The sequence below is a fragment of the Caretta caretta genome, chromosome 5 (assembly GCF_965140235.1).
Source record: "Caretta caretta isolate rCarCar2 chromosome 5, rCarCar1.hap1, whole genome shotgun sequence".
Classification (NCBI taxonomy): domain Eukaryota; kingdom Metazoa; phylum Chordata; order Testudines; family Cheloniidae; genus Caretta; species Caretta caretta.
In genome coordinates, this window is record NC_134210.1 from 49,607,160 (window position 1) to 49,626,343 (window position 19,184).

The window sequence follows — 19,184 nt, forward strand, 5'->3', positions numbered from 1 at the left end:
AAAGAACATTGAGACCCCTACAAACAAGAGTGGTGCGTAATTTCCCCAAACATTAAAGGACTGCTAGGGCAACAGAATCATGGGTTTCCTCAGTTATTATGTTGCTTTGCAATTTTCAGAATATGCCTCTTCCATAAAACTGGATAAAGACAGGCGTTTCTGAGACTCTTCAGATTGGAAAGGGACCTTCCTAAAGTGTCAACTCTGCATGAAGCAGAAGTGGGGGAAACTAGGAACGAACAGTGCCAATTAACAAAAAATAACACATTTGTCACAAAATTCTCAGTCATCTCAATAGACAATATTTAATAAAATTTTACATATTTTTAAAACATTACTTCCTATGGTCACAAACTCAAAAACAGGCATATTTGATTATAAAAGCCTAGTTACAAATAGTTTGCCCATCTCTGACAGCACATATGTAATATCTTTTATATAAATAAATAAATAAATAAATAAATAAAAAGAGATTTTATCCAGACCAGTAGTAGTAGTAATTACTTTATAGACCTAACACTAATTCTAAAGGATAATATTATTTAAGCACAGGAGAACATCAAGAAAACAGATCAATTTCTTTCTAAAGAAAACATTTTAAATCTTACCAACTGCAGTAAGAAAAGCTAATTAAAACAAACAAAATAGCAACATTGATACCATATTTTATACAGATTACATTGTAGTGGTTTATATAGAAGAAAAGATCATGATGTTCAGTTCCTTAAGACAATATATGGTTAAACTGGGATTTCTGCGAAAGCTGTAAAAATCAAAGGACAAGAATCCACTAAAAGTTTTGTGCTGCCCTGATCAGGCATAGATTTGCCAAAAATTTGGCTTCAGTATTTTTATCTTTCAAAGTGCAGAATGTGGACTGCAGAATTAATTTTAATTTATTTATGTTTTCATTTTCTTGCTGCCAGTAATGCAAACAGGGTAGACTAGAGACATACAAAACCCACTGCCAGGTCACTTGCACTATGACTATCTGAGCAAGACAAATATTTTGAAAAGTTGTAACTTCTTCCTCCCGCCATGTTTTTAATTGATATTTTGAGAAGAAAGTCCACACTTACGTTTGTTAAAAGGTTTAATATTTCTCTGGAAAAAGTAGAATATTTCTATTGAAAAAAGAATCTTTTACAGCTTTATAGATGGCCTTGTGGACATCATCCTTCTCAAACTAGTTATGCAAAACATGAAGAAATTATAAATGTTTAAAAATACATGCCCTGTTAATTCAGTTAAATGCCAAACAGTAAAAGCATTCAGCTGTCACCTCCCAGACTCCTTCCCAAAAACATAAGAGTTGTGGAACTGGAGAAATACAATGCACTGTGAGGACACATGTTTTAACATTAAATTTAAAAACCACCCTTTCTGTTTGTTTTTGTTTGTGTTTTTTTTTCCTTTTTCTGTATCTTTTACTCACTCTCCCTAATTCCCTGTTCGTTTTTCTCTCCCATCCTGTGCAGTTTTTCTCTCTCTCTCTTTCACTGAATAAAGAAAGATGTATTGGTAATGTTTTTGTTTTTAATTACACAGACCGGATCTCTATCAGTTCCCAGGAGAGAGAGATGAAGAGACTGTTGGATATGGCTGTTCCCATAATCCAACTTTCAGCCTGACCTAATAGTTCCTTTCCTCCAGCACCTTGCACCTACCCCACCAATTCTCAAATACAGTAAACACTGCCTCCAAAAATATTTAGGACTCTTTAGTTAGATGTCTGCACAGTTCAAATGGCTTCTCATATGCTCCCAGAGATGCTCAGTGGGCATTAGGAGACTGCTACCCCCAACCTTCACTCTGTAGGGAGGGGGATCAGGGGACTAAGGGGAAAGCTTCTTTGCCTCTCTAATCCTGACACGGGCTGATGAGAGGCAGAAAGCCAACCTTCCCCCTGCTGGACAGAAGCAGAACAGCAAAAGCTTTCTGTAGGGTGCAAGGTAAAATCCCACAAGGCACCTATGTGGTCACAGCTCCCACCCCCAAAAAATGTATAGGAGGGACAAAGAGACCTAGCTCCCCTGAAGATTCTGGAGAAGGCATTGTGGACACCTCAAAATACCTTAAAGGCAAATACCTGTTGGGAGAAGGGTATTGCTAGAACTTGAGGGGTTTGGTGTAAGAGCAGGGTGCTGAACCAGGCAAGTAGAAAAGGACTTGGGAGTCCTTTCAGGAGCTGCCATTATTAGTATTAATTTTTGACAGAGTTTTTGGAAAGAGGGGCCATGTGGGAGGGGGAAATGGAGCAGAGAAGGGAGAAGCTAATATTCATCAGCTGGTTGATATTCAGAAACATGTAAATGACCAAACAGAACTACATAGTCTCACCATTAAATGTATTCTTTGCTTTGCTCATCCCTACCTCCTAGAGACACTCTACAGCTTACTCTTTTCTATTCATTCTTCTCCCCTCACATCTCCCCTCAGTATCTCACTCTATTTTTCTTCTTCCCTTTTCTCTCTCCTTATCCCCCACTGCGTGTCTCTCCTGCCAAAAACACAGCCGTTAACATAACAATGACAAAAAAACACAACAAAAACCAGTCTAAAGCAGTACAGGACAGTAAAATTGTTATTTGACAGTTATTGTGGTATGGTTCAAGTTAAAACATGCATAGATTTTTATTGTTAAATAAACCCATCAAACCACCTTAATTTAATATTCAAAATATTTTTTAAAATACAGTTCCCTCCTTTCCTGCATTATTTCTATGCTATATCTTACCCCTTGTTCAATTCTCCTGGCATGCAACCACAACACTTCATGGATTAACCTCATTAGATCTCACATACAATTCAGACTGGGGGTGGAGTCCAGGCCCTAGTGAAATAAATAGGAGATGACCACAGCTGGAGATGGGACATTGCAGGTGGCCAGATCGAGCATTCTCTCTCTCTCAGCTGTGTGTGGGGGAGCTCTGAGCTCGTGTAAAGCCCACAGAACTGGCTCCTCAGACAGCTGCCTCTAGGCTCAGTGTAGATCAGTGGTTCTCAACCTATTTACAATTATGGGCCACATATGCAGCTCTCTGTGTGATATGTGGGCCGCATCCACACAATAAATATTCTACCTCTATAGCTCTGAGGATGTCACATGTGCCACAACTGTGTGCTGGTTGGGCTGCAAGTGGCCTGCAGACCACCGTTGAGAACCATTGGGTAGATGGTGTCTTGGTGGAGGGACAGAGTATATCAAGGGTGAAAAGGGGTGAGTCAGTTGCCAGGAAGAGCACAGATCTACCAATTACCTGCTGCTGTACAGTCCCTTGAAGACTATATGCAGCTGGTGTAACCAGAGCAGGAACGAGAACAGATGTGGCTTCAAAATTAGTGAGCCATAATTGCTCCCTGATGGCTCACGCCATCCTGTGCTAAAATCCAGTCCAATAACTGGTTTTGCTTAACAAAACATAATGTGATCATGTGGACACTATCATTTTACATACCTGTACAGTATTATTATTTATGCAGGGCACTTAGACTTATTCCAGAATATGAGTCTGGTCTATGAACAAAGGCACCCAAGTCACAAACACACAAACTAAACTATTATTTCACAAACTATTATTTTTCTCTTAATTCCCTTGTTAAACTTCTACATTCCTGGGACAGGGAGGCAATACATGGCTGCAACATATGTGTGCTAAAGTTACTGAACTGACAGCATCTCTCACAATTGTGATTTGCAATACTGATGATTAGAGAATGGATTATTATAAGAGATCATTAGAAATATTGAGCCAGAATATTATCTCTGGCATGTGTAGATTTACACCATTGTAGAATCAGACCCATTCCCTCTACTGCCCTACATAAAAAAACAAGGCGGCTCTTATCTCTGTAGCAAGATCTGTTAAGTTTGCACACTGGTTGTTTGAGTATCGACAATCTGAGTTATCTGTTCCATTTATGCCACTGTACCTTATTGCAAATTGAAACAGCCTGGCTACTTCTGGCTGGAATCCCAGCTCTCATTGGCTGAGCTATCTGACTCTTTGCCCACTTCCTTCTTGTTCTGCTTTGTGTTATCTGATATTTGCACTTTGTTACTGTAGCTTTTCCCAAACTTGGAAATTTTCCTCACTGTTTTGCTTGTATTTGATTGTGTTATTGGCTGCTGGGCTTACCTAGCTATATCCTTAATCTATCTACGGGAACTATAATGCATCCATCCCCATAGTATCTAGACATTTCTTTACGTGCGTTTCATTTAATCTTCACTCATTTAAGTTAATTGTATCAATTCTTTTCAACATTTTTATTTCCACTTACATTGCTGGAAGGTCCTAGAATATCACAGGTGGACACAAGGACCTAAATACAATAGAAGAGTCTGATACAGTTTTCCTTCCAAATAACACAAATTTGGCTGAGTGCGCCCTTTGGTTGCAGCCCTGTGGTGCTGCTCATTAAAGTTAGTTGTCCTGCTTCTTTTAGAGAAACTGTCTGACACCTGTCTGTCTGCTATGTATTTGGATCAATGATAGCTTTGTAGCATATAGATCAATCACTTTTTGAAGAGTGAAAACTGCTAAAAATTTCTTACCTATATCCAACAAGACCTGGTCTTCATTTTCACTTGACGGAACCAGAGGATCTCTGAAAGGCTAGAAAAAGGAAATTTGAGCTAGATTTTTAAGTTAAATGGTCAAGTTTGAACTTCATTACAAACAGTGTCTGGTGCTTCCTGAATTCTCTTTAAATCTTTTCAGCACCATTTGTTCATTTCATTTATTTCAATAGTAAGCAGAGTCAGAATGAGCTCTAACCTGACATCTGGTGGTGAGCTGTGGAAAAGGACTTCAGGGGCTGATCTTATTTGCATGGGCACTCTCGTTTGCATGGGCACTCCCAGTGATGAGCTGCCAAAATCTTAACAATGGGTTCCCTCCTCATCCCACGAGGGGGTCATTGCCTACCCCCGCCTCCCGGGACTCCTGCCCCATCCAACCCCCCCGCGTTCCTTGACGCCCCATGCCCAGGACCCCTGCCCCATCCACCCCCCTCCCCAGTTCCCTGACTGCTCCCAGAACCGGGCAGGAGGGTCTCGTGGGCCACCGTAATGGGTGCCCACCCCACCCCTAAGAGCCAGAGGCACCTGCCGTGGGGTGAGGTGGGGAGTCCCGGCGGCGCTTACCTGGGGCAGCACCCAGGAAGCATCCAGCAGGTCCCTCTGGCTCCTAGGGGCGGGGGAGCATAGCTGGCAGGGAGCAAGGAGAACAGCCACTCCCCCACTGATCACATCAAAAGTGGCGCCTTAGACGCCGACTCCCTGGATGCTCCGGGGCTGGAGCACAATGGGGAAAAGCCGGTTCTCACCAGTTCGCTAGAACCGGTTGTTAAATTTAGAAGCCCTTTTAGAACCAGTTGTTCTGCGAGGGACAACTGGTTCTAAAAGGGCTTCTAAATTTAACTGGCCAAAAGTGGCGCCTTAGGTGCCGACTCCACAGGTGCTTCAGCCCTGGAGCACCCAAGGGGAAAATTTGGTGGGTGCAGAGCACCCACAGGCAGCTCCCCGCACCCAGCCCCAGCTCACCTCCGCTCCGCCTCCTCCCCTGAACCCACCACCCTGCTCTGCTTCTCCGTACGCCCCCCCGGCTTCCCGCGAATCAGCTGTTTGGAGGGAAGCCGGGGAGGGCAGAGAAGCAGGCCACGGCTTCCCGCTCAGGCCGAGGGTGGCGGAGGTGAGCTGGGGCGGGGACTGGTTCCCCTGCACGCCCCACCGGGTTACCTGCTGTGGTGCAGGAGGCCCTCCTCGCGCCCCCCCCCCCCCCCGCCCCAACTCACCTCCACCTCTCTGGGCCTGAGCGGGAAGCCGCCACTTGCTTCTCAGCCTGCCCCGGCTTCCTGCGCGAACAGTTGATTCGCGGGAAGCCGGGGCGGGGGGCACGGAGAAGCAGAGCGGGCGGCACGTTCAGGGGAGGAGGTGGAGCGGAGGTGAGCTGGGGCCAGGGGTGGGGTGGGGAGCTGCCGGTGGGTGCTCTGCACCCACCAAATTTTCCCCTTGGGGGCTCCAGGGCTGGAGCACCTGTGGAGTCGGCACCTAAGGCGCCACTTTTGGCCGGTTAAATTTAGAAGCCCTTTTAGAACCAGTTGTCCCTCGCAGAACAACTGGTTCTAAAAGGGCTTCTAAATTTAACAACCGGTTCTAGCGAACTGGTGAGAACCGGCTCCAGCTCACCACTGGGAACACCCACCCTGCCTACCATGATGGACTCCTTGCCCAAATGGTCACATTGGCTGCTGTGGGATCCCCAGTCTCTCTGTTACTGGGGCAGGAGTAATAAAGGGTTGTTATCCTGGTTATGTGAATCAAGGACAGTAGAACTGTACTTGGCATTTTATGATGGAGAGACTCGCCCTCAACTAAGTAGCAATCGCTAGGCAAGGGACATGGGTTCCAAAACCCAGTGAATTGAGAGAGGCTGGGGACAGGTATGTGTACCTAGCAGTGTGGGCCCCTTCTGAGGGCCCTAAACACTACGTTGACTCCTCCTCTCTCCCCATGGTGTAATAACAGAGCTAATGCTGGCTCCGTTAGGAGTCTTGTTACATGCTGCAGAGCTGAAATCACTGACACCTAGCTCTAAGCATTAGACCTACTTTGGGCTAGTGGTGCACCAGCACTGAGGGTCCCCTACTACCAGCTAAAAATCACTGAGAGCTGAAATCACTAAAGAGCTAAGTTGCTGAGAGCTGTGTTAAGCGGGGGGGCCTGAAGACAAGTTGGTGAGCAGACAGCTAGAGCAGAGTGGATAACCAGGCGGTGGTGGAGAGGAGCAGACAGCGAACAGAGTGGAGCAGATAGCTGGGCAGGTGGTGGAGAGGCGCGGATGATGGTGAAGACTATAGCAGAACCCCATGGAGAGGCGTGGCACTCAGCCATCGACCTGAGAAGTGGAGCATGGAAGATGCCCCCCACACCTCCCTCCATTTCCACCCAGGCTGGGAGGTAAACTCTGCAGATGAACTTCTGAACTCGGGGGCTGCACTGACCAAGGACAGAAACTGGGCGGGAGGGGGCTGACTATTGGGTTGCTGGACTTAAGACCCTGAGGGGAAAAGGATACTGCCAAACTTACTTGGGGGTGGGTCTTTTGCTCATGGTTGGTGTTATGAATCCTGTTTGTGGTGCTTCCCCAACATAATACCACATTGTTTCCCTCCTTTATTAAAAGGCTTTTGCTACACTCAGACTCTGTGCTTGCGAGAGGGGAAGTATTGCCTCTTAGAGGCGCCCAGGGGGGTGGTATGTAATTGTCCCAGGTCACTGGGTGGGGGCTCGAGCCGGTTTTGCATTGTGTTATTGAAATGGAACCCCTAGATACTGAACCCGGCCCTTGTTGCTGCCAACTCTGATGGGCAGAAGGGTTACACAATAAATACAGGTTTCAGAGGAACAGCCGTGTTAGTCTGTATTCGCAAAAAGAAAAGGAGTACTTGTGGCACCTTAGAGACTAACCAATTTATTTGAGCATGAGCTTTCGTGAGCTACAGCTCACTTCATCAGATGTTTACCGTGGAAACTGCAGCAGACTTTATATACACACAGAGAATATGAAACAATACCTCCTCCCACCCCACTGTCCTGCTGGTAATAGCTTATCTAAAGTGATCAACAGGTGGGCCATTTCCAGCACAAATCCAGGTTTTCTCACCCTCCACCCCCCACACAAATTCACTCTCCTGCTGGTGCTAGCCCATCCAAAGTGACAACTCTTTGCATAATCAAGTCGGGCTATTTCCTGCATAGATCAAGGTTTTCTCACATCCCCCCCACCCCCATACACACACAAACTCACTCTCCTGCTGGTAATAGCTCATCTAAACTGACCACTCTCCAAGTTTAAATCCAAGTTAAACCAGAACATCTGGGGGGGGGGGGGGTAGGAAAAAACAAGAAGAAACAGGCTACCTTGCATAATGACTTAGCCACTCCCAGTCTCTATTTAAGCCTAAATTAATAGTATCCAATTTGCAAATGAATTCCAATTCAGCAGTTTCTCGCTGGAGTCTGGATTTGAAGTTTTTTTGTTTTAAGATAGCGACCTTCATGTCTGTGATTGCGTGACCAGAGAGATTGAAGTGTTCTCCGACTGGTTTATGAATGTTATAATTCTTGACATCTGATTTGTGTCCATTTATTCTTTTACGTAGAGACTGTCCAGTTTGACCAATGTACATGGCAGAGGGGCATTGCTGGCACATGATGGCATATATCACATTGGTGGATGTGCAGGTGAACAAGCCTCTGATAGTGTGGCTGATGTTATTAGGCCCTGTGATGGTGTCCCCTGAATAGATATGTGGGCACAATTGGCAACGGGCTTTGTTGCAAGGATAAGTTCCTGGGTTAGTGGTTCTGTTGTGTGGTATGTGGTTGTTGGTGAGTATTTGCTTCAGGTTGCGGGGCTGTCTGTAGGCAAGGACTGGCCTGTCTCCCAAGACTTGTGAGAGTGTTGGGTCATCCTTTAGGATAGGTTGTAGATCCTTAATAATGCGTTGGAGGGGTTTTAGTTGGGGGCTGAAGGTGACCGCTAGTGGCGTTCTGTTATCAAAAAGGCTGACAAAGGAGGTGCTGTTGTCATCATGAATAGGTCGGAATATGAACAAGAGGCTGCTCGGCAGCTCTCCAACACGAGTTTCTACAAGCCATTACCCTATGATCCCACTGAGAGTTACCAAAAGCAACTACAGCATTTGCTCAAGAAACTTCCTGAAAAAGCACACAACCGCATTTGCTCCAACCCCTCAGACAGAGACAAACACCTACAAGATCTCTGTCAAGCTTTCTTACAACTACAATACCCACCTGCAGAAGTAAAGAAACAGATTGATAGAGCCAGAAGAGTTCCCAGAAGTTACCTACTACAGGACAGGCCTAACAAAGAAAATAACAGAACGCCACTAGCGGTCACCTTCAGCCCCCAACTAAAACCCCTCCAACGCATTATTAAGGATCTACAACCTATCCTAAAGGATGACCCAACACTCTCACAAGTCTTGGGAGACAGGCCAGTCCTTGCCTACAGACAGCCCCGCAACCTGAAGCAAATACTCACCAACAACCACATACCACACAACAGAACCACTAACCCAGGAACTTATCCTTGCAACAAAGCCCGTTGCCAATTGTGCCCACATATCTATTCAGGGGACACCATCACAGGGCCTAATAACATCAGCCACACTATCAGAGGCTTGTTCACCTGCACATCCACCAATGTGATATATGCCATCATGTGCCAGCAATGCCCCTCTGCCATGTACATTGGTCAAACTGGACAGTCTCTACGTAAAAGAATAAATGGACACAAATCAGATGTCAAGAATTATAACATTCATAAACCAGTCGGAGAACACTTCAATCTCTCTGGTCACGCAATCACAGACATGAAGGTCGCTATCTTAAAACAAAAAAACTTCAAATCCAGACTCCAGCGAGAAACTGCTGAATTGGAATTCATTTGCAAATTGGATACTATTAATTTAGGCTTAAATAGAGACTGGGAGTGGCTAAGTCATTATGCAAGGTAGCCTGTTTCTTCTTGTTTTTTCCTACCCCCCCCCCCCCCAGATGTTCTGGTTTAACTTGGATTTAAACTTGGAGAGTGGTCAGTTTAGATGAGCTATTACCAGCAGGAGAGTGAGTTTGTGTGTGTATGGGGGTGGGGGGGATGTGAGAAAACCTTGATCTATGCAGGAAATAGCCCGACTTGATTATGCAAAGAGTTGTCACTTTGGATGGGCTAGCACCAGCAGGAGAGTGAATTTGTGTGGGGGGTGGAGGGTGAGAAAACCTGGATTTGTGCTGGAAATGGCCCACCTGTTGATCACTTTAGATAAGCTATTACCAGCAGGACAGTGGGGTGGGAGGAGGTATTGTTTCATATTCTCTGTGTGTATATAAAGTCTGCTGCAGTTTCCACGGTAAACATCTGATGAAGTGAGCTGTAGCTCACGAAAGCTCATGCTCAAATAAATTGGTTAGTCTCTAAGGTGCCACAATAAATACAGAAAATAAAGAACTGCCTACCCCAGGCTTTGTGAACCCTTAATGCCATTATGAGCTGGGTAAAACCTTGTTATGGGTTGAGTTACAATCTTGTTCTAAAACTGGTGTGTGAAAATGCCCTTTATTTAAGATAGCTGTAAGAGACAGTTAAGGGGACACACCTAAAACAAGGCCTAATAGAATCTGCTCAAAAATGGGCAGGGGGCTTCACTGGGTATCATGACCAGGTGCATGCATGCAAGCCAAGTCAGAACACCCAGAAACTGAGAAGAGACAGAAGAGCGAGTGAGGCAGAGGCAAAAAGCAAGAAAGCCAAGCAGTGGCCTGTGACCCTGGAAAAAGCAAGAGACAGAACTTTTGGGTCTAAGGAGCTTGGGGCTGTAAAATAAGACATTACACTCCCTTTGTTCTTGCTTCCCCCTGCATTCAGAAAAGCAGGACTTTGTCCATCCCTTGGAAATAAACAAAACGGCATCAAAGAAAATACCAAACTCCACCAACTGGAACATCCCTTGAACTTTGACTAGCAAGCTGAGGTGGAAAGAGGCAACGACACATTAAAAATAAAATTGCCTAAAAGATAAAACTAGCAGCCTCTCCTCCAGACAAAAAATAACCAATGAGAGATAAAAATCAAACCCAGACAATACCCCACCTCCCTGCAAGCATTAGCCTTCATGGTGACCCTCCCTCCACAAGAGCTCAGGCTTTATTGTGCCTTGAAGGTTCAACAATTACAGACTGTTCTGGAGCAGAGTGGGATATAAGTTTAAAACGAGAGGGCTCCAGCTCAAAGATCTCTAATGACCAAAGCTGTGAACTTATCATACAGGGAGAGGCAGTCTCAGGCCATTTACAGCTTTACAGGTCAGAACTAATGCCTCTAACTCCGTCCAGAAATCAACAGGCGGCCAATGCCGATGGGGGATAACTAGTGTCACATGCTCCCAGCAACATAGGTGAGTTGCTGCATTCTGCCTCAACTTCAGTTTTCAAGTTGATTTAACATGTAGCCTTATGTAGCTGCAGTAATCAAATCTGAAGGTGACAAAGGCATGGATTATGGTAGAATGGTCTGTGTCCACAAGAAATGGTCAGTCTCCTGGACAGACGTAGAAAAAAGAAAATGAACAAGGCCACCACTGCTACACAGAATCATCACAGGACTGGAAGGGACCTCGAGAGGTTATCTAGTCCAGTCTTCTGCACTCAAGGAAGGACTAGGTGTTATAATCATCTATACCCAGGTGTAGCTCCAACACCACCCCCAGATTGCAAACTCTATTGACAAACAACAGGCACAGGCCTTAACAAAAGGGGAAGATATTATTCTACCCATATCTTCCAGTTGCTTCTCAACCTACAAATATCACTTCAACCTTGTACATTCTGAGCCTCAGCCAGCTAGCTCTTGTCCACACCCAAATCTCAATTGTGTAAACTAGAAAACGTAAAATTGAGACCAAGGATTTCTCACAACCGGAGACATACATATAAAGCATGATTTAAAACAGACATCAAATAGAGCTGACTAGTCAAAATTGGATTATATGCAAGCATCACAGCTTCTCTTTCTCCTATCAAGTGTAAAATATCTTATTTTACTTTAGATCCCACATAAAAGTAATCCCAAGCAGGAGCAGTATTTTTTATCCCAGAATTTCTCACTGTCAGTCTCTAACAGGCTCTGTGTATGATCCTGCAAATATTGCTAACGAGAGTTTCCCCATGTTATCTCCCAGGCTCAAGATTATCCTAAAACATCACCTCACCTTCCTGGACCTCCACTGCCCTCCTCAGCTCCACTCCCCATGAACAATGGAACTCTCTATCTCAAGGAGGAAGCTGGTGCACATAGGAGATGGGGCTTCACCTCAGCTGGTCCCAAGGCTGTAGAACACACTCCCGTAGGAATGACCACAATCATCATGACTTTCCAGTCCACACGTAAGCCTCATTTCTTTGACCTGGCTTTCCAGCCCACCAACACATAACAGATTCATTGAAGTAAATAATAAACATACATACACATAACTTTTCCCTGGGGCAGGAACGGAAAGGAAATGTCACTTGGCAGGCATTAGTCACCTTATTTATTTTTTTAACTGTGGAAGATACTCAGATACCACAACGTAAGGTGCAGTAGGAGAACTTAGACAGAGGCTAGTTATTCATACAAGGATAAAGCTGTACCTTCACATCTTCACTTCCAGGTGCTGGTTCATCAGATGCCAAGTTCATGAGATCTGTAAAAGTGAGATTTCTTATCAACTTCTAGTGATCAACAATGGAAGTTTACTCTTTTTTCAACTAGGAAGGGAAAAAAATAATGAAGCAAGCAAGCAAGCAACACAGAACAATGTACTTTTGTAGCATGCACATCCCCCCAAACTAGCATACCAGTGGGCAGAATACTAGATGGTTGTACAACACGCTGTTATGTTATTATGGACCAATTGTAAACAGGCTCTTGAGCTTAAAGGAACAGACGGCGAAAATATATGTTGATTCATAGACGAGGCTGCTGATGTGCAAAGCGGTCCACACAATAGCACAAATCAGAAGTTGTGCCTTAAACTATGGGAGATCCCAACAGCTGTGCATTGTCCTAAAGACATGTCATGCATTTTAAAAATTAGTCCTGGCATTTTCAAGAAAATGTGATAAAAAACTTCATTTCTGTCGCTCTCTTTTCTATGGTTTCTGCTCAAGACAATTGGAAAGGACACATTGAACACAAAGACATGTTCAAACTCTGCAGGATATGCCCAAGCACAGACATTTGTGAAACAGCAAACAGAGCAGGAGTAATCTGCATGTAAGGAAGCACAACAAGCATCTGCAGGGCTTCCTAGAACTGTTAGCTACTGTCACATTTGTTGGTTAAAATAAAATAAACACTCCCATTTTCACAATCTTTCCTGATATTTAGTTTTATTTCTTGTATATTGAGGCTTGTAACTCAAGATTCAGGTCTGCCCTGAGATATAGACTCAGATGATATTTTAATAGACTTTAAGGTCAGAAGGGACAATCATGATCCCCTAGTCTGACCTCCTACACATTACAAGCCACAAAACCTCACTCACTCACTCCTTTAATAGACCCCCTAACCTCTGGCTGAGTCACTGAAATCCTCAAATCCACCATTTACACTAGTTTAAACCTGCAAGTGATCCATGCCACATGCCGCAGAGGAAAGCGAAAAAGCCCCGGGGTCTCTGCCCATCTGATCCAGGGGAAAAATTCCTTCCTGACCCCATATATGGTGATTAGTTAGACCCTAAGCACATGGGCAAGTCTCTCCAGCCAGACACAAATATGCAGCTGCATTTTCAGTTTACCTTTGTAAAATCAGCTACTGCACATGAATTTAACCATAACTTAATATTTAAAAATCATGTATATCTTAGTATTTGGGGGGAATATCATTCATAGTCCTTTGATGCTTGCTATACCTTTTCTCATCCTGAACTCTGTGCAGAGCCCAGGGAGAGGTTACAAACCAATAACACTGTACCAATCCATCCCCTCACAGGAACAACTGCCTGGTATCTAAGTCCAGCTGCAGACTCCAGCAATAATAATATGGTCTAATCCTTCAATCCTTTTTCAAATTAAACTATCTGGGAATGAAATCCTGGCCCCACTGAAGTCAACAGGAGTTTTGCCATTCTGTACAAGTAAAGGCTACACAGGATTGGGTGCACACTGATTAATTTCTTAATGAATCATTTAATCGTTATCTTCTGTTGCAACTCAGATGTGTGCCTCGCCCTGCTCCCCGACCCCATCTAGAGGGTTCCTACTGAAATGCAGCAGGAATGTGAGAAGATGTGACAGTCCTTGTCTTGCAGAGAGATCACTGTCTTCCATGCTAGGCAGGACCCACTTGGTACACAGTGCACAAGCTCCAAACAACCTGCAGATGGCGCAGAGGTACAAGTTACAAGCACCACAACAGCAGCAGCGATTTCTACTGACTACTGTAGTAACTATTAGCACTACGAGTGAGAAAATGCTCTAAACATTAGTACATTTCTACTCTGCTTCCTGCCTCTGCCTCAGGCTTCTCATGTGACCTTGGGCAAGTCACTTTACCACTCCGTCTCTCAAATGAGGACAATAATATCTTCCTGCCACAGACGTAAACTCTCTCATGTTTAGGAGATGCTCTGGATAAGGGCCAAATATAAATAGCTGCGCAGAACACTGGTACTGTTTCCTGCAATTGTTGCATTGAATCTCATGAGTGCCAAAGTCTAAAGGCAAGATTCCCAAAAGGTGTTTTTGGACCAGGCAACAATTCTATAAAACAACGAATCCCTCCCAATAAAACAGGTGCCACAATAACGTAATATTTACCCACAGTATGGAAACAGCTCATCCCAGACACCACTTTGTAGTAACCATGAATAAAGAATGATGTAACTCTGGGTAGGTCTACACTGCAGCTGGGAACAATTCTTCCAGCTCAGATACACAGACATGTGCTAGCAGGGCTCAAGCTAGTGTGCTAAAAATAGTTGTGTGGACATTTCAGCTGGGGCGGAAGCTCGGGCTTGCAAGCCTACCCGACCCCCTAGGCTTCAGAGCCCAAGCCGGAACATACACATTGCTAGTTTTAATGCGCTAGCTCAAACTCTGCTAATGCTAGCTCAAGCTCCATTAGCTTGCTCCCAGCTGCAGTAGAGACATACCCTAATTTCAAAAAGCAAGATGGAGAAAAAGAGCTGAACTTTAGAAAGACAATGCCCAGGGAATGCTCCCCTAAATTCCTCTAGAAATTTTTTCTAATACTACTGGGGTTCAGTTGACTTTACTGTAATTCATTCTTACAGTACTTGGGGAAACACTGTTTACTATACAGTAAGTGATTTAATATGTAGACATAAATTGGCTATGGCTCAAAATAATAATATTCTGCACAATTATTACTTGCCACAAACCTTCAAAATTAGAAAACCACAAGATTTTTTTATAACATAGGAATGGCTGAAATAATCAAAGTAAAATATATTTGTACTTGATTTTGCATTCTTACAAGAGAATGTGTCATTCTGTGTATTTGAATTTAATTAAGTTGCTATGGGAGATCCACTGTTAAGCTAGCAATATCACCTTACGTTGACCCACTGCATTGCCCATCCTGAAATGCAATCAAACTGCTGTATTGCTATAGCAACCTTCAGTAGATAATAGCTCAGAGCTTCTGATAGCATTATGCTTTAAAGGTCTGTTGATCTTGACTTTAGGCCCACCCAGGAGTGAATACGTATTACTTATTGGAACAATAGATGCTTTAAACTCTAACGGGCATCCCTTTATGAAGTTACTGCAAAGAATTTTTTGCTCTAAGCTTAGCACCTCAATTAACAAAAGTATTTAGTAGAATGTTGTAGAAAGAGTTTTATGGACCATTTGTTACATGATTTCTGTTTGTAGCAGCAAAAAAAATTAATTTTGTTTCCAACAAAAATTTTGTTTTGTCTCTTTAGCTCTTGTTAGCAGAAGGTAGAACATGGACCAAAGTTATCAATTATATTAGTGATTTTCAGGTATCTGGGTTCAATGACTGTATGAAAAGCAACAAATACACAAATAGCTAGAGCTACACATATTCCTTTTTGCCAGCTGATAAAAATATGAACATCTGTGACAGTACAAAACTATATGAAGATACAGAAACACTGATTCATTATTATTATACATTTCTACAGTAGTAGCACCCAAAGGTCCCATTGTCAGGATTCTGTCCCCATTGTGCTGGGCACTGTACAAATACACAGTTCTGCAAAAGTCAAATGATAACCATGTATTTACTCAAGTCATAGGGCTAGTCTACACTACATTATATCTCTAGCAGTATAGCTATGCCTGCAAAGCTCCTTAGTGGACAGGCAGCTTATACTGGCAAAAGGAATTATTTTGCCACTATAGTTAAACCATCTCCCCGAACAACATAAGCTATACCAGTTAAAGGACTCTTTTGCCAGTATAAGCTGTGTCTATATGATTTTTCCACACTCCTAACCAACACAGCTATGCTGGCAAAACTTTGTAGTGAAGAACTGGCACTAATGAAGAGTGATAGAACTCTCTTTGCCATTAAATTGTGATGAGCATAAAGTACTCAGCCTGCTAAGGTGATGAGTAATTCCTGCAATGGCTGAGTGCCAGGAGCTGAAAGCACTCAGCACCACACAAAGTTGCTCAGCATCAGCTTGCAGGTTTGAACCCAAAATGAGAGGGTATAGTCAGAAATTAAATGATTCCTGAAGTGCAAAATCAATATTTATTGATATTTGCTATTTGCATGCATCAAGTCAGACTGCTTGGACATGCACTAAAAAAAACTACCAGGCATGACATGCATTGCCCAAGCTGCTGCTATGAATTCACCTGCTGTTAGTGACACACAGCAGAAGGTACAAGATCACATTGACCAGGAGCACTCTGAGAAATCTGCACCCAAGATAATAAAGTTTTTGATAGCAAAGTTTCTAATTCCTTGTATTATAAATGGTTGCTTATATTTACAAAAGTAGATTTTAGACTGTTAGTGTCAACGCTGACTATTGCTGATGGTGACTTTAGATCTGCCTTTATCATGTTAATTGCCTGTAGGTTGCTGGAGAAGTTGGGCACAAATTTCCAGCAAGAGCTTAATGATGACAATCACATGTAAGGAACTCTTAACTATGTAAACTGGAGCTAGTGTCTATTAAGGAGGTCACTTCCTCAGTCTATTAACTCACCCAGAATAATTAGCTAATACCTTTGGAATCCAATTCTTATTTACATCATCATGCAGTGCCTGGCCCTGTAACGTTTATGCAACTGCTTAACTTTATGTCGGCTTCAGTGGGACTTCTTACAGTGTATGAAGTTAAGAGCATGTGCATGTCTTACAGGATTAGGGCCTTATCTAATGCCCCACTGCATACTAGCCATTTCTTACAGATAGACACTAATGTACATGCAACAATGAGACCTTGAATCTGGGATAGCCGTCAACTAAATGCCAGACCAGAGTATTATAGACTTTTTAGTGATTTTTTTTTATAACTCTTCTGTGCTTCTTGTTACAAGGTCTGTAAATCTCAGTATGATCTATCTGGTAAAGAAAAATAATTATGATAATGAAATAATATCCTACAACCCTTATACCGGCAAACTTGCAATTGAAATCAATATGGGAGACTCATTTAAAACCATTTGAATTTTGAACAAGGTCAGCTCCCAGACTACTGCACTGGGCAGCACAGCATGGGGAGGAGGTGACCAGCCCTCTGTGGAGAAAGAAGTGGTTCAGGACTATTTAGAAAAGCTGGATGAGCACAAGTCCATCGGGCCGGATGTGCTGCATCCGAGAGTGCTAAAGGAGTTGGCAGATGTGATTGCAGAGCCATTGGCCATTATCTTTGAAAATTCATGGCGATCGGGGGAGGTCCTGGACGACTGGAAAAGGGCTAATGTAGTGCCCATCTTTAAAAAAGGGAAGGAGGAGGATCCGGGGAACTACAGGCCAGTCAGCCTCACCTCAGTCCCTGGAAAAATCATGGAACAGGTCCTCAAGGAATCAATTCTGAAGCACTTTGAGGAGAGGAAAGTGACCAGGAACAGTCACCATGGATTCACCAAGGACAAGTCATGCCTGATTAATCTAATTGCCTTCTATGACGAGATAACTGGCTCTGTGGATGAGGGGAAAGCAGTGGACGTGTTATTCCTTGACTTTAGCAAAGCTTTTGACACTGTCTCCCACAGTATTCTTGCCAGCAAGTTAAAGAAGTATGGGCTGGATGATTGGACTATAAGGTGAATAGAAAGCTAGCTAGATTGTCAGGCTCAACGGGTAGTGATCAATGGCTCCATGTCTAGTTGGCAGCCGGTATCAAGCGGAGCACCCCAACGGTCGGTCCTGGGGCCGATTTTGTTCAATATCTTCATTAATAATCTGGAGGATGGCGTGGATTGTACCCTCAGCAAGTTTGCAGATGACACTAAACTGGGAGGAGAGGTAGATACACTCGAGGGTAGGGATAGGATACAGAGGGACCTAGAGAAATTTGAGGATTGGGCCAAAAGAAATCTGATGAGGTTCAACAAGGACAAGGACAAGTGCAAAGTCCTGCATTTAGGATGGACGAATCCAATGCACTGCTACAGACTAGGGACCGAATGGCTAGGCAGCAGTTCTGCAGAAAAGAACCTAGGGGTCACAGTGGATGAGAAGCTGGATATGAGTTAACAGTGTGCCCTTGTTACCAAGAAGGCTAACGGCATTTGGGGCTGTATAAGTAGGGGCATTGCCAGAAGATCGAGGGACATGATCATTCAAAATTGGAAAGCATCCAGCGGAGGGCAACAAAAATTATTAGGGGACTGGAACACATGACTTATTAGAAGAGGCTGAGGGAACTAGGATTGTTTAGTCTGCAGAAGAGAAGAATGAGGGGGGATTTGATAGCTGCTTTCAACTACCTGAAAGGGGGTTCCAAAGAGGATGGAGCTAGACTGTCCTCAGTGATAGCAGATGACAGAATGAGGAGTAATGGTCTCAAGTTGCTGTGGGGGAGGTTTAGGTTGGATATTAGGAAAAACTTTTTCACTAGGAGGGTTGTGAAGCACTGGAATGTTTTACCTAGGGAGGTGGTGGAATCTCCTTCATTTGAGGTTTTTAAGGTCAGGCTTGACAAAGCCCTGGCTGGGATGATTTAATTGGGGATTGGTCCTGATTTGAGCAGGGGGTTGGACTAGATGACCTCCTGAGGTCTCTTCCAATCCTGATATTCTATGATTCTATACCACAGTAAAGAGTTCAGGACTGGCCACTAAAATTGTTCATAAAATGCTTAATTCACTCTTCTTTAATTCACTCCTATCTTTATTAATCAGATCTTTTTGACTTCACTGGAACTTCTTGCAAGTTGACCTGTTTTTATTTCAGCTGAATACTGCCCTCTTCTGGAATTTTAATGAGGCTGTAATTTAGCTGTTGTAATTTTTTAACAAGTATTAGAAATTCTTGTGAACATTTTTAGGTTCACGCTGGTAAATTAATTATTTCAAAAGTCTGTAGAATGCATGATTTCATACCTCCCTTATAATGAAATGCCTTATGTATTTTACCATTATCTATTGCACAGCTCTC

The 19,184-nt window shown here is 43.6% G+C and overlaps 1 protein-coding gene across 17 annotated transcripts in view; it reads right to left on the reverse strand.

Annotated features, from left to right (window-relative positions):
• The window catches only part of ARHGEF28 (Rho guanine nucleotide exchange factor 28), a 197,951-nt gene that overhangs the window by 102,543 nt on the left and 76,224 nt on the right, over positions 1 to 19,184 (reverse strand). For all 17 annotated transcript variants that reach the window (XR_007356563.2, XM_048849301.2, XM_075128538.1 and 14 more), the window contains 2 exons: positions 12,221 to 12,273; positions 4,559 to 4,619 (listed from right to left, as the gene is read on the reverse strand). Coding sequence is in view for 16 of the 17 variants with exons in the window: in XM_048849301.2 (XP_048705258.2) it covers positions 4,559 to 4,619; positions 12,221 to 12,273 (114 nt within the window). In the remaining variant the exon portion in view is untranslated. The remainder of the gene's footprint in view (positions 1 to 4,558; positions 4,620 to 12,220; positions 12,274 to 19,184) is intronic.